Source organism: Carassius auratus, chromosome 4 (assembly GCF_003368295.1).
Source record: "Carassius auratus strain Wakin chromosome 4, ASM336829v1, whole genome shotgun sequence".
Taxonomy (NCBI): Eukaryota; Metazoa; Chordata; class Actinopteri; order Cypriniformes; family Cyprinidae; genus Carassius; species Carassius auratus.
Window position 1 is genome coordinate 28,973,780 of NC_039246.1, and position 16,910 is coordinate 28,990,689.

Sequence of the window (16,910 nt, forward strand, 5' to 3'; positions counted from 1 at the left end):
GATTGCGGACGTTCTCGCTGTTCAGCTGAGCATCTGAGCCTGGGGATACACCTAGACAAAAGAATATAAAAAGAGAGTCTGAGCCATAAAGCAAAACAGAAGAACACATTTATAGCCTGTATACCAACACCATGTGGAAATACTTCTCAGACTTCCTAATAGGTAAAGCCAACAGATTTACCAAGCACATGTAGGTATGGTGTTCTGGTGTCGACATATTTCGGCCATGTAATATTTGTTTAATCACTTGCATAATTCAGAAACACCTAGCATAAACACATTGAATTAAACATGAATTTTCATGTAGAAAAGACCTAAATAGTATTTTCTCATAAACATACTCCAATAATGTTTATTTACTTTTTCAAAAAAACTTTTTTTTTTTTCCCCCAGTGTAGTCAATGAGATGCAAGCACACATATGGTCACAGGATGACTGTGTGTGTGTGTGGGACACTAGGCGATCAATGAGGCACGAGAGATGATGGACACTGACACTGTAACTCTCTGAAGCATGTCTCTGCACTTCTGAAGGTCACTTTTGCACACACACACACACACACACACACACACACACACACACACACACACACACACACAAATCTCACGGTATGTAGAGAAGTATTTGTGTGTGGACGTGTTTGCTGTGCTGATGGATGCCGGTTTGCTCACGTAGTGGCTCTGGGTCCCTTGTGTTTGTTCAGGAGAATGGCCACTGCCATTGAGCAATTATATATACACACAGACCAATGTCAAAAGACATGAAAAGAGCCGCAGCACTTGCATATGTGTGTGTTCACTCGGCAGTTAATTACTGTCTGTCTATAACTCTTATTAGAAATAAGGTTTGTAGGAGATAAGGATGTGTTTGGCATGGAATGATTAAAAACGCTTGAAGACAAGAAGTGCAAATATAGCAGTGATGACCAAGGGGTAGATTAGAGGCACCGGGTCACTGAGGACTGATATGTTATTCCCATATGTGACCTCCCATGTATAACAAAACTGTCAAGCCATTGTAACAAGCAAACAGTCCTATTTGCCAGGGTAAATCAAACGAGTACCAAATCAGTAATTATATTTTTCCCAAAGAGTTCTACACGAATTTACTCACATTCATATAACCTGTTTGACCTTATGTGGAACTCAAAAGGAGATGTTTTTGCTGATCTTTTCCTTACAATAAAGGGAGGTGGAGATACTGTGTGTGAAGATGCTAATGACACTGGATCTTGTGTGTCTCATAATCAAGGTTGAATATGTAGAGGCATTGTGTTCAAGAATGAGGTGATGAAGCTTATGAGTAAGGCTGCTTGATTATTTTATAATTATTTCTATTAGTGTAATCATGATTATTTAACACAATTATGAGTGGGCCACATGACCAAAGATTTATTTAAAGATACCGGTATATTTACTGAATATATATCTTCTGTAAATAAGGTTGCTACTACATCTACATTTTAGATACCAGCGGAATTTCACAATTCTCAATGCCACAGCAGAATACTAGGGTAAGTCTTAAGGTTAAAATGAAAAGTCCTCAAAAACGACTGAAGAATAATTCAACAGTCAGTAATACAATAAAAATAAAAACACACGATAACACAATTAACAGAGGATACAAATTAAACCAACAGATCAAATGTAAACATAAAACGGCAAGGTCTTCACTGTAAGAACTTAACTTTTTTTTCTTATTAAAGCTATAAAAGTCCTTTAGTCAAGAACAGTGAGTGATTTTCTTTGTCTTCTGTTGTTTGATTAATATTAAACACAGTTGGCAGCAGGAATATTAACCTGTTACCACTTTAAGAGATACACGGATCCAATTTACTGTTACGCATGCATTTTCATTCTCAACTGTTTGTGACGATGGTTTACGTGAACAATCACCAAGCATGCATCTTTACGTGCATTTGACCATTCAGGCACACACTAAAAGATAAAAGGAATATCAGTTTAAGTTCTCTTTTGCACTCTTAAAAAACACAAATAAATCCAATTAACTTTAATAAATCAAGCACGTCCTTACGTCACGAGAAGTTTGTGAAGGGGGTGGAATGGGGCACAATAATAGTTTTATCTTGATTATTGAATTATCATAATCGTTGGAGGCCGAAATTGAAATCAAAAGTGTATTTTGATTATTTGCACAGCTCTTTACTGAACTAAACAAAACTATCATACGGCTTTAAAAGACTTGAAATAGAGCAAGCAGGACAAAATACCTTCTATTACTTCACTAATATATTCTAAATTACTATCATTTTATGTTTAAAGAATTTACATTTTTGAGTGTACTATTTGTTGAACTTAATATTTTAATAAATTTATTGTATGTACATAAAATTTATTTTAATATGTTATTTATATAATATGTTATTTATCATATTTATAATATTTTATCATTTTCAATGCCATTTTCAAACAAAGCAAATAGAAACTACTTCACAGCTCTCTATGAAGCTTTTAATCATTATCTGCTTCTGCAACTGTTCTACCAGTCGGGTGCAACCGAAAAATGCTGTTTATTTAAACCAGTTCATCATTTTAGTGAAATCTGGAACTTCGCCTTTCATAAACTGCATGATCCCGACATCCAGAGTGTACTACAAATCCAAAGGATGCCAATGCTGCACGCCAATTAACCTGCATGTTTGCATTATGCAGTTGGCGTGAATTCTATCCATGTGTAAAGCTGTTTGTCAAGTTGTGTGTTTATTAACACATGTGTGCTCATGTATACACACGCCAACTGTCAGTGAACGACTGAGTGCAGCGGCATGTGGTAAAGAATGGCTGCTCCACTGAAAGTCTGTGTGTGCCAGGACCCCCTGCCCCAGACCCCCCACTGGGGGCGCGAGAGAGAGATGGGGCCTGCTGTCCATCGCCTCTAAGCTCACCCTGCTGTGACGGTATGATCAAGGCTGCGCCACATGAGGCGACCAATTTAGAGACACAAACAGACTAACTGAATGTCTTCTTCTGTCTTCCTTTAACTTATAGGCTTTTAAATTTCTTGTATCGGAGGTTGTGTGCTTGCGTAGATGCGAGTCTGTGTGCGTGCGTTGGGCTCATCCAATTATTTCCAAATCCTATCTCGCCTAAGCGTCTGTTCGATGCCATCTGTGAGAGGGTGGCACTCATAAAGACAGAGAGCGAGCGAGAGAGCGGAGATCAATCATTTGCTGATACCCTTCTTTACGACTACGTCCCACTGGCTGTCAGGGTGAAGTTTAAGCACAGCGGCTCAGCCCAAAAACTGCTGTTGAAAAACTGCATCATCTCGCCGCACACCTCCCACCGGCTGTTAAACACCGCGCTCTAATAAACAAGATATCTGACCTCTGCGGCAGCGGAGGGAGAAGGAGAGAGACAGAAGGCTCATGAATGATGCATGTGATTGGCTGAGAGCGTTAATTATTCGGCTGCAGTAACAGCGGTGACATCTGCATGGGGAGAGCCGAGCTCTGTCTGCTGGCGACCTTTGACCTCACTGCGTCAGCACTACGACTTGCCGGTTAAGCCTTCAGGATAGGACTTGAGAGGAGGGAGAAAGAACAGGAAAACAAGTGGTGCCTTCGGTTAAAACTATTCCAGAAATTAAAGTGTGCCTGTGTGCATCCACACACATTATGCTAATAGATGGAAAGCAGACCTTTACTGTTGGCGATAAAGGTACTTTAAAAACTCCAAAAACCAACAGAACGTTTGACCCACGACTTTTTCTTTGGCACTGAAGGCTATAAATGCTCAAAGCTCTGCGTCTGTTCTTCAATAATCTCCCGAGAGCTATAAGAAGATGGATTTTGAAGCATGTGAAAGGCAGGGGGTTGTTTGGACAACAGACTTAAGAGTTCTGTGTTTTGTTTGTCTAGCCAAGGTGGGTATAAGTTGGTAAAAGGTCTTGTTTTAAGGCATAAGTGCAATGGTCAGAAGAACGTAATGGCATTATGTTGCAGGCGTCCCGAGTTTGAATCCCGGTTCGAGGACATTTCCTGATCCCACCCATTTCTCTCTTCCCCACTTTGCATTCTGTCTACTCTACACTATCCTATGCTAATAAAAGCAAAATGCCAAAAATATATATTTTTTCAGTATTAAGGTTATACGTAAACTACGAAGAGAACGTGTGCTGAATAAATGTGACTGAACCAAAGAAAGTAATGTGAACAAATAATTAATAACATCATCTCATAGCATCTCAAATTCTTTCTGAAACGCCGGAGTAAAAGCCTGTTATCAAAGTGATTGGCCACTTTTACCTTCAAGAAGTGTCTGACATAAGGCATTTACCACCATTTGCTAGCAAAAAGTGTTTATCCAAGTAATGCATTACCTTTAGCAAAAGAGCCATAGTGGCTCTTACTTTTTATATTGCACCAGCTTAAGAGACTTTAAATGGAAATGCTGCATTATCTGTGAACTGTTGCTAAATTCAGTTTTTAATTAACAGCATTCGCATACACTAACACAGCTTCTCTAATATTTCATCTGAATGTACTGTATCCATTCAAGTAGCATCTTGAGCGCATGAGATGTCTGAACACTCAGAGAGTGAAAAATACAAACAGCAAAAGAAAAAAAGCCCTGATGGACACACACAAGGGAGGACATATAGAAACAGAGCTAGCCTGAGAAAATAAATTTGAGCAGGGCCATCAAAGATGGGCAATGAGACGCAAACCCTCAGTGTCTTCATGACCAATCAAAGCCCATCGATTTCTACCCAAACAGCAGGTCCAAGACTGAAGAACGTATTTGATTACATTAAGATTCAACACCATGATGCTGAAGAGCAGGATTATCACACGCATCTTATCGCGGAGGTCCGAGTGTTTGTTTTTACATAGACTGGAGAGATGGAGATTGAGCAATGCCACGGATTAAACTCACTGAGACAAGGACAAGGTCTCTCTGTCTGTCTGACAAACCACCGTACATTCTTTGTGGAATACTTCTAGCGCACAAACGCCACATCAGAGTAGTCACAGGTGCATGAAGGATGTCTCTTCCTGACCGCGGTGGGCCTTCGTTTTAAAAAGACAAGGGCAAAAGAGCTCTTTCTCTCTCTGTCTAGGAACTCTCTTGACTCGATCCACTTCAAAGCTCAGTCTCTGGTGGTGAGACGCTGTTTAATCTCCCCCACATTACACTAGCAAACGTGTATTAGTCTGCAAGACAAGACAGGAGAAAATGACTTGTTCATACCTGACTGGCTCCATAATATAAAATCCAATTTAAGGGGGGGGTTACAGAGATAAGGGTTTCCGTCGGCGACGGTCCCATCAGCTCAGCAAACACTAAATAATGAACAATGCTGAAGCTGTCCCACCATGATAAAACACTCCATTACGGCTTCTGCACAGAACTAATGGTAATTACACCACATCCTCCACCGCGCTTTTATTGAATTTTTATCTGCTCCGGACGCGAGTCGCTATGAAGCAGTCTTTACCCAAAAAACTGAAGTAACAATAGTTTTAAAATAGCTTATTTACAGATTTTAGTGAAAGAAGTGGAGGACATTCTGATGGTATTGTGTGAAGTTTGACTGATGTGGGCGAGGTGACGTTAGAAATGCAGAGCTGAAGTTTCACTGAAGTCTTGAAACGGAATATTCTCAAGTCACTGTAACAACTTATGTAAAAATACAGTTCTTCTTTTGAACTATTGAACTCAATTCTATCAGTTCTGATGAACTGGCAAAATACAACTCGGCACACAATGAGGTCTAAAAGTTGGGAGACATTGGGAGTTATTTCTAATTTACTAGAGTTAACTGGAAAAATACATAGTACATTTAAGGATTATGAAAAAGCCCCAAAACAAAAAAAAATAAAAATAAAAAACAGCTACGACTTCAAATGAATGAGAAATTATTGTTTCAATTTTTAAATGTTTAAATAATGTATATAATTATTGAAATGAATTATAATAAAATGAACGTGATTATTGAATGTAATTATTTAAATTAAAAAATAAAAATAAAAATATAAATAAACAAATATATATATATATATATATATATATATATATATATATATATATATATATATATATATATATATATATATGTTTATTTATATTTTTATTTTTTAATTTAAATAATTACATTCAATAATCACGTTCATTTTATTATAATTCATTTCATATATATATATATATATATATATATATATTTAAAATGTAAAGATATAATTTAATATACCTTTTTAAATAAAATAAAACATAAATAAATACTAATAACATTGTACTGGAAATACAAGCTGAAGGATTAAGGAAAAACTTACTACTTAATTAATAAAATATGTTGTTATTATGACTATTTATAATTTTTTTAATTTGTTTTAAAAAGTGCACATACCATATACCAGATACACAAAATCAGGTAAATTTTTTAGTTCAAATGATCACTTACCAAAATGTTTTATGAAAATTGAAAACATTTTGCGTCACAAAAAATTGTGACACACTTTCATCACTGGACAAACCTCCAGCCAAACCATAAAAACACACACACACACACTCACTGGAGCTCTGGGGCAGGTTGCTGAAGAAACCCCTGAGGCGAGTGGCAAGCCACTCCATGCTCTCCTGCAGGTTAGCGAGGGCCTTCAGATCACTGACGTCCCTCAGAATCTCATTCTGAGGAATCAGCTTATCACCCAGATTCCCCGTCAGAACCTCCGACTCCTTGGCAAATGCAGCCCTGTGAGAGACAGGAGGAGAAATAATGAACATTTGTGTTTTAACGCATGCTTTCCCTTACCCTCCTTCTCATAACCACAGCAGCAGCTGATGCTGAGCTTCACGGGCACATTCAGATAAATGATGCTCAAGCAAATCTATAAAGTCAGTATTTTCTTTGACCTCCTCTACAGGTCTGTGACGAATATGGGAGAAAAAAATCCATGCGGCTCATTTCTGAGAACTGTGAAATTCCTTAAGATAAAATGCAGCGTCTATTGAACGGAGGACTTTTTAACAAGCTTTTATCACTCTGTATAGGATTGCCATACATGTGCCGTAATCCCTCTTTAGCTGATGAAACTGTCAGGGTCATTTATATGATAAAAGCCTCCCACGCGCTGTCTGCGCTTAGCTTCAACAGGTCGGCTAGATTGGATTTTCTCTGTCCCACATAACCCGTTCATTTATTTATTGTACAATTGCAGGCCATGGCACATCCAAACCGACGGGCGAACACTTTGAGGGCAATTTTGATAAAAACGAAGGCACCCCTCCCTCTAGTCCAATCAAAGTTTTCCTCATACTTGTGTCTTCTTTAATTCAAGTGTGCACTTGAGAGGAAAAGGCAGGAAGGGAGGGAGATAGAGCTAGCAAGTGAATTGAAAACAGAATTGCGTGTGTGTCTGGGATGCTGGAATGTTCCGGCAGATATAGTGTGATTGCCTGAAGTTGTATTTGTTGTTGTTCAAAGATGTCTGCGGAGGCTATAAGGGCCAGATTTCATCCTCTGTAACACAGCACACAAGCAGAATACCAAAATGCTTTGTCTGTGTCAAACAGCTAAAAATAACCTTCATTTTCAACGAAGACAGAAAGCCCAAATGCAATTTCTGAAGCTGAGTACATAAGTGTGTTTATTGATCTCTTTACAGGACGTAGAGGCCTGTGGTTCGGTGTTACACAGCAAATGTCCCACGGCGTCTCTGGCTATGTGTTAACCTGCTCGGATGTGAGCTGATAGGAGTTGTGTGAGTGTGTTTGTATTTACTGTGTGCTCTGTGATGAATCTGTGTGGTGAGCTCACATTGGGGACAGTATGTATTTGTAGTATGTATGTGTGTATTAGCGTGTGCTCTCACCGTGTGAAGTCCTCTTCCTCTTCCCTCTTCTGTCGGAGCTGTCTGGGTTGGGTCATGCTGGCCCAGTTGGGCAGAGACTGCAGCAGGCGGCTGATGTCTTCATCTTTAGCCCAGGACGCGCTAATGGTCAGCTTCTCCTCGCATTGTACGATACCCCTTCAACACACACACACACACACACCACACACACACTTAAAACCACTTCAGGACTAAACTTTGGGAACAGAGAAAATAAAGAGAATAACATAACATAACATAACATATATATATATATATATATATATATATATATATATATATATATATATATATATATATATATATATATATATTAGTGCTGTAAAACGATTAATCAAAACCAAAATAATTTTTTTTTTTACATAATGTGTGTGTGTGTGTGTACTGTGTATATTTATTCTGTATATATAAATATGCACACAAGCATGTATATATTTAAGAAAAAATATGTTTAGTTTATATATTAAATATATTAATATATGATATAGTTTATATGAATATCAGTAAATACAAGTTAATAAATGTACATATTTTCAAAATATATGCAGTATGTGTGTGTCTTTATATATGCATAATAAATATACACAGTACACACACATATTATGTAAACAAAAACATGTTGCAAGCTAGATTTGAACCTGCATTGTTCATAATGTGCTAAACGCTGGTCTGACACATTATTATAATCCTCCTTCTGAATAACATTTTATTTTTTCAATAAAAACTTTTTTACATATTTTATATTTGCAATATATTTAATATAAGTTCATTTAATTATAACCATTAAACATTTGTATATTTTTACTGGTAATAAATGGTATGTTTTATATATATATATATATATATATATATATATATATATATATATATATATATATATATATATATATATATATATATATATATATATATATATATATATATATATATATATATTATACTAAATTCTAAAATGTACACAAATATAAATAATCTAAATTATTATATTATATTATATTATATTATATTATATTATATTATATTATATTATATTATATTATATTATATTAAGAGTTCAATGTGATATTAAGAGTTCAATCCAGAGTTCAATGTGACTGAAAATGTGCTTAACACTGGCCTGACATGTTACATCATCTTCCTCAGATCCTAAGTTCAAGTTAATGTACACTGGAATAGCTAAAATGCTATGGAATTTATTTTCACACTTTTAAATGTTCATTATCTAGTGTTTCGTTAAGTACTATATAATGATGTTGTTAATGACTTGTAAATGGAAGTAATCATAAAGTGTGATGAAACGCTGCGTAAGTAGCTAAAATAAGAACAAAGTGTATGATTGGCTCAGGAAATGGACAAGCTCCATTTCACTTCACATCTCAAAAATGCCAAAATATGAAGATGAACCGTAAGTTCAGATAAATGTCTCCAATATTGCGTAAGCGGGCCATTAAAAGTGTGCACTGGATGACAGCTGAACACGGTTCTGCAGAAGAGTTCGGGTGATACAGAGAGGCAGACGAGGCCGCGGATGAATGAACTGTTATTGTCTGCGACGTGCAGATTGATTGAACAGATCATGTAGAACGTAATGCAGTGCGTTTCACTCATCTTATGGATGAGAAAGAGGGAGAGAACAAAAGAAAGACAGCGAAGGAGACAAAGAGAGAGACAGATTGGTAGCATGTGATTATTGTGCGAGGAAACGGCTGCTTCTGCACTTTCCATCCATGATTGAGCTCAGTTCAGACGCCCGCTGACTTACACATATGTGAGAGACACACACACACACACACACTTCACTTAAACACATGAGTAAACCAATGAGATCATCTAATGTTTCCGAAAATCCAGCAGTAGACAGATTTTCCTTCATCTTAAAGACATTTCTAACTCTTTTAATGGAGAATAATTAATGATCTGAGGCATTATGTAATTTATTGATGTTAGATTATCCTCTTAATAAAATTAATTAGCATTAGAGAGAAATGCTCCATCTGTCAGATTAATTCAAATAAATCTTTTTTGCACTTTACATTACAAGAACCGGCTCTTAAGAGTCATTCCTGAATCTGTCTACACTGGTCATGCTGTTTTTGATTCACCCAGAACCACTTCATAAGAGTCATTAGCTCAAGAATCATACTACACTGGTCACATATTACGTTCTTTTTGCATGCAGCCCATTTGGACAACAAGATATTTACTGCCATTATGTTGCAGTACACGTTCTTTATATTGAATCACATTGAATGCAACAACACTCTCACATTCATTTTTGTGTCACATCACAGTATTATTACCTGTATGCAGAATTGCAGATCTCTTTGTACTCCTTAAGCTTGTCACAGACCATCTCCAGGAACTGGTTGGAGTACGCACTGAGGTCCTGCATTAGACTCATTAGATCCTGAATGGACTTCTCCACAACCACAGTGCTCTGAAAACACAAACAAACACACACTCAATACGATACGCTCTGAAGTCAGGGCATCACTTCTATTCGTTTCTAAGGATCAGATGATTGCCTTAGAGACTGTAAATGTCACTGTTGTTAAGGTGCGGGGGAGGTTCTGGTCTGAGGTCAGGGTTGAGTTTAAGAATGACCCGTCCAGACGCCCTCTATAAAGGACCGTGATAGACTACAAAATGCTGCAGTCTATCTACTCAATTGCTCGCTTTTGAGCAAACACGTCAAATAGCCCGGAAAACAAACACGATCAAAACCCTCCATTCACCTGTCAGATCCAGACAACCCTTCTGTCATAAATGAAGCATGACGATACAGAAACATATGACCTGACCTTGGATATTATTTTAAATGTGTGGCAATGACAAACCTCCACTCGTCAACATCCTTCAAGCACTTCCTCCACCCTCCCTACCATTTAACAGTTTTACCTTGCCATCAAAGCTAATGACTCTAATAGCAGAATAACTTTCTCCTAGAACAAGGCACAAAAAAGGCCACATTTTAGACACTATGAAGGGCCAAAACAAAAGAGCCATGAGTCTTAGCACAGTTACCAACATTTGGCTGTGTTTCTAATGCCAGCAGCGACTGCCTGAAAGTGACAGCGAACGTTAGCATGGCATTGGCAACGTTGCTGCCTAGTGCACCGAACCATAACTTCCTTGTGGCATTGGCACAAACTGTCTGTTTAATTGGACTCAGCCCTAACCCAATCCAAGCACATTGTGACCCATCCCGCCCAGCAGGGGGCAGTAGCGAGAGCCCCGAGTAGTTTGTTCTTATTAGCACATTGCTGCACATTTGACATACAATCTGATAATACACATATCAATGCCTGCTGTTTGTGCCCCCTGCCTGAGCCCGGGGGCGGAGAGCGAGGTAATGATGCGTGGCCCTGGCCCGTTGAGTTCTCTGGCAGAGAACCGAGGGGGATGAGGGAGAAACGACTCAGCAGGGGAACACTAGCCTTCAAAGCTGTGCCCCTGGTCACACTGGAACAAGTCCATCAATGCCATAGAGTGTTCGATTATGTTCGTGGATGGGTGTCTGGAAAAGATTGGCATGACTACTGAGAAATGAGCGTAGAACATACATATCAAAATATTTCAACATTTACATGGTAATTGAGTGTATATATATATATATATATATATGTGTACATTATTAGTACTGCCCTTCAGAGGCTACAGTAGATAGTTATGTGTACCCCACAAGACAAAACAAGTTAAATTTACCCAGATCTTCAAATCCAAAAGTTTTAAATAGACAGTCAGTCTTTGTGATCTCATTTACACAAGTCGTGGCCGGTCATGACAAAAGGAGCAATTGAGAAGTGGTTGTGAATTTGTTGTGGCCTTTAGGAATGTCTAAAGCCAAATGAAAAAAGTGCATTAAAATCAAAGTCAATGTTTATGACCTTGGTTCATTTTATATAAGCAACATAATATTGAATAGATCATACATTTCCGATATACTGCCCAGCACATAATAAAATCTAGAGAGACTGACCAGAGAAATATCATACTGAAAGCTGCAATATTTGCTCTCTCTCTCCCCGTCTCATTTGTGAAGCTCAATATTTCCCAGTAAACAAAGTCTCTAAGCTCCATTATTCAAGTAACAAATGCCCCAGCGCTCTGCGGCACATGTCTAATTCTCCTCATTTAACACACTCATTCGTCTTAGCCCCAGAAATCATTAAAAAGTAATCAAGCTCCAGCGAGAGAGAGAGAAAGAGTGAGAAAGGGAGAAGGAGAGGAAAATAAAGCTGAAGGATGGATAGAAGCCTCACAAGCAAAACAGACGGCAAGAGCTTTAGAGAAAAAAATCAAACCAGCAGAGGTTCTCTCGTCTCCTCGCAAGCAAAATCCTTCCCTTCTACTTAAATGTCACACTGTGCCATGGGAGGTTTAGGATGTGTTGCCGGAAATTTCTACATCTCCTGACCCATTCTTAGTCTGCTCACACTACAGAGCACCTTTGAATTCTTATTGGAGTATGTCCAGCCATGCCAGCCTTGATTACAGCTTTTTATGTACAGAGGTGTTTAAAATGAGCAGAGCTGCTGGAGGGAGTGTCTGCTAATGGCAGAAGGTTTAGAGCAGTATAAATGAAGAGAGTCATAATAATGAACGCTCAGCGTGCAGAGGGGCTCAACTGGTGAACGTCCATGAGAGGGAAACACAACATGCAGTGGAGCGGAGAGAGAACTTAACACACATGCAGAGGCCTGAGTGTGTGTATATACAGTCTTGTTCAAAATAATAGCAGTACAATGTGACTAACCAGAATAATCAAGGTTTTTAGTATATTTTTTATTGCTACGTGGCAAACAAGTTACCAGTAGGTTCAGTAGATTGTCAGAAAACAAACAAGACCCAGCATTCATGATATGCACGCTCTTAAGGCTGTGCAATTGGGCAATTAGTTGAAAGGGGTGTGTTCAAAAAAATAGCAGTGTCTACCTTTGACTGTACAAACTCAAAACTATTTTGTACAAACATTTTTTTTCTTCTGGGATTTAGCAATCCTGTGAATCACTAAACTAATATTTAGTTGTATGACCACAGTTTTTTAAAACTGCTTGACATCTGTGTGGCATGGAGTCAACCAACTTGTGGCACCTCTCAGCTGTTATTCCACTCCATGATTCTTTAACAACATTCCACAATTCATTCACATTTCTTGGTTTTGCTTCAGAAACAGCATTTTTGATATCACCCCACAAGTTCTCAATTGGATTAAGGTCTGGAGATTGGGCTGGCCACTCCGTAACATTAATTTTGTTGGTTTGGAACCAAGACTTTGCCCGTTTACTAGTGTGTTTTGGGTCATTGTCTTGTTGAAACAACCATTTCAAGGGCATGTCCTCTTCAGCATAGGGCAACATGACCTCTTCAAGTATTTTAACATATGCAAACTGATCCATGATCCCTGGTATGCGATAAATAGGCCCAACACCATAGTAGGAGAAACATGCCCATATCATGATGCTTGCACCTCCATGCTTCACTGTCTTCACTGTGTACTGTGGCTTGAATTCAGAGTTTGGGGGTCGTCTCACAAACTGCCTGTGGCCCTTGGACCCAAAAAGAACAATTTTACTCTCATCAGTCCACAAAATGTTCCTCCATTTCTCTTTAGGCCAGTTGATGTGTTCTTTGGCAAATTGTAACCTCTTCTGCACATGCCTTTTTTTTAACAGAGGGACTTTGCGGGGGATTCTTGAAAATAGATTAGCTTCACACAGACGTCTTCTAACTGTCACAGTACTTACAGGTAACTCCAGACTGTCTTTGATCATCCTGGAGGTGATCATTGGCTGAGCCTTTGCCATTCTGGTTATTCTTCTATCCATTTTGATGGTTGTCTTCCGTTTTCTTCCACGTCTCTCTGGTTTTGCTCTCCATTTTAAGGCATTGGAGATCATTTTAGCTGAACAGCCTATCATTTTTTGCACCTCTTTATAGGTTTTCCCCTCTCTAATCAACTTTTTAATCAAAGTACGCTGTTCTTCTGAACAATGTCTTGAACGACCCATTTTCCTCAGCTTTCAAATGCATGTTCAACAAGTGTTGGCTTCATCCTTAAATAGGGGCCACCTGATTCACACCTGTTTCTTCACAAAATTGATGACCTCAGTGATTGAATGCCACACTGCTATTTTTTTGAACACACCCCTTTCAACTAATTCAACTAATTGCCCAATTGCACAGCCTTAAGAGCGTGCATATCATGAATGCTGGGTCTTGTTTGTTTTCTGACAATCTACTGAACCTACTGGTAACTTGTTTGCCACGTAGCAATAAAAAAATATACGAAAAACCTTGATTATTCTGGTTAGTCACATTGTACTGCTATTATTTTGAACAAGACTGTACATACAAATCACACCACACATACTGTGAGACACAACAGCAATGGCTTTTTAATGACTGCCTATATGCATATATAAATAGAGAGAGAGAGAGAGACAGAGTGGTAACAACGCACTGAAACACAGGGAAGGAATTTACTATAGGCTAGACTTCTATAAAGTTCTCATTATAATGCTGTTTATGGCAGATTTGTGCTATATTTTCATCTACATTATCAAGTGATTTAATTGAAGTATGCCCACTGTTGAATAAATGTGACAAAAAAAAACACTGCTGCATTATTAAAATATCAGTATTAAAGAGAAAAGAAAAAAAAAAGAAACATTTAAAAAGCAATATTACAAAAATACGAAAAAAAGGTAACAGGCTTTAAATAACTATATGCAAGAGTCAAGCATCTACAAACAAATTCAATTTCAGTTAACAGGTTTAAAGATCAGGAATCCAATAACTAGAATTATTCAGGACATTGACGAAACTGTGCTTAAAGCTGCTTTACACAGTTTCTGTATTAAAGTTACTTTAATGAGAACATCCCCAATGTCTCTTGATATAATCAGCCAGTTGGATGTTTTTTGGGCTTTCAAATAAATGAGGAAAGCTTTTGACCAGATACTTTTAATAGAGTAAAATTTTGGCGGAAAACTTGCAGCGTGAGCAAAGATGTCTATACAGTTCCAATAAGCTACTAGAGTATGGGGTTCACACACCTTTGGGACAAACTTACATTCTTCACTGAAAATCTTCTTGCTTTACATACACAATAAGTAAAAGATTTAATTGATTAAACTAAACATGTATTACACGTACAGTATAATTTAGATAATATTTAGCATATGTGCATAATTGTGATGTCAGAGTATTTCTAGATCATATGAAATATTGAACAATTAACATATATCTTTAATTTATTAATTAAAAATTAATGAAGTGGGTAATTCACGTTCCACAGAATTCTTGGCTAAAATTAAATATCAAGCATATATATATATATATATATATATATATATATATATATATATATATATATATATATATATATATACACACACCTGTATAAAATCCATTGTTTTTTCATTTTTAAGATTAATTTCCATTACATTTCTAGGCCTAGAAATCACAATGTAAACGTTTTCTGGGTTTTCCCGTTCAGAACAGATGACAGGCTGGTGGACAGATGTTGAGATGAGGCTGTGTGTGTTTAGAGGAGGTTCACGGGCCATGGGTTTTCTCCATTAATCCAGTTCTGACCCTACAGCACAGAGTTCAGAGCATTTAACCTGAACCGTTCCGGCACTTCAGACACACACACACACCTAAACCAACCCCATACCAGCGGGGTTAAAAATATAAACATTTCTACATGGTGTGCATACCCACAAACCTTTACAGATTTCATAGTAAATGAATATGGTAGAGCAATTTCTTATGACATTAGAAGCATGAAAACGCATGCAGAAACACACAAGCCTCTCCAGGGTAAAGGAGTGTAATGCATGAGAAGGGCAGCGGTGCGACAGTTCATTCATCATTGTCAGTGTGACCGTACACCACTGAGACCCACAGACATGCACACACGTGCCAACATGACCCTACTACTCAACCGCAACACCACCACAACACATCTGTGTGAATAGATGCAGATGCAGGATTCTGCGTCTCCTGTTGTGTGTGTGTGTGTGTGTGTGTAATGCTTTGTTTAAAGGGTTAGTTCACAAAAATAAAATACGGTCACTATTTATTCATTTTTATTTCATACAATGAAAAAAATCTGTGTGTTTATATATATAAACGGGGTGTAACGGTTCACAAAATTCACGGTTCGGTTCGATACGATTCACTGGTGTCACGGTTCGGTTCGGTACGGTTCGGTACGTTTTAGATACAGCAAAAAGAAAAATTGGCAGATAAATTTCCTTGATTTTTTAAAAAATTTTTTATTTATTAAAACTAACAAAGTATGTTTTTTTTTGTTTTTGTTTTTTACATTGAACAATGATGGAGCTATTCTTTACCCATATTCTATGGTGTTTTCTTAGCAGCATATTGTATAAACAAAAACAGCTCCTTATAAAAAATAAAAAAAATGAAAATGTCATATTGTTGTAGTAGTTATGAACACATAAGAAAGATGTAACCTTTTATATGGAACTCTATAACTCTTTATATTGAGTGTGTTTTTACTCAATTGGTTAGGGCTTATGTTTTTTGGAACAAAGCAGGAATTACTCTCTGGCTGAAATAGGCTCGTGAAGGAATATTGTAACGGGGCTCAATTACATTAAGCATGTTCTTAAAACCTGCGTTTTCCACTACAGAGTAAGGCGCTCGCTCATTCAGTACGCGCTGAAGGCTCGTTGGAAAATGGCCAAAGGGTCTTTAACACAGGACGCGGTATGCGCGGTGCTGGACCCTGGGCTCAGCGTTGCCCTTCAGATACAACGCGATTTGCGCTGCACCATACCAAGAGCAAAGTAGGTGGAGTTTTCAAAACTGCCCTTGCATACGTTCTATTTATAACAGTTCTTCTATCTAATAACGTGCAGGCCTGTTAATTGTATCGTACTGCTCAGGAAATTCCGACACAGTATAGTACTAGTCCATTTTGATTTCCGTGCTTGTTTGGATGCCCCGATCGATTGGTAAAGTGCACCCAAACACGAGACCTGTTGGTTATTGGAGGATTTTCTATTTCTGGTCTTTTAAACGC

General features: G+C 37.7%; 1 protein-coding gene across 1 annotated transcript in view; it reads right to left on the reverse strand.

Annotated features, from left to right (window-relative positions):
- The window catches only part of LOC113065614 (exocyst complex component 4-like), a 110,011-nt gene that overhangs the window by 11,760 nt on the left and 81,341 nt on the right, over window positions 1-16,910 (reverse strand). Inside the window, exons 12-15 of the mRNA XM_026237026.1 lie at window positions 10,153-10,289; window positions 7,835-7,990; window positions 6,536-6,714; window positions 1-51 (exon numbers count right to left, since the gene is read on the reverse strand). The exon at window positions 1-51 is cut by the window's left edge and continues 91 nt beyond it. Coding sequence (XP_026092811.1) covers window positions 1-51; window positions 6,536-6,714; window positions 7,835-7,990; window positions 10,153-10,289 — 523 coding nt within the window. The remainder of the gene's footprint in view (window positions 52-6,535; window positions 6,715-7,834; window positions 7,991-10,152; window positions 10,290-16,910) is intronic.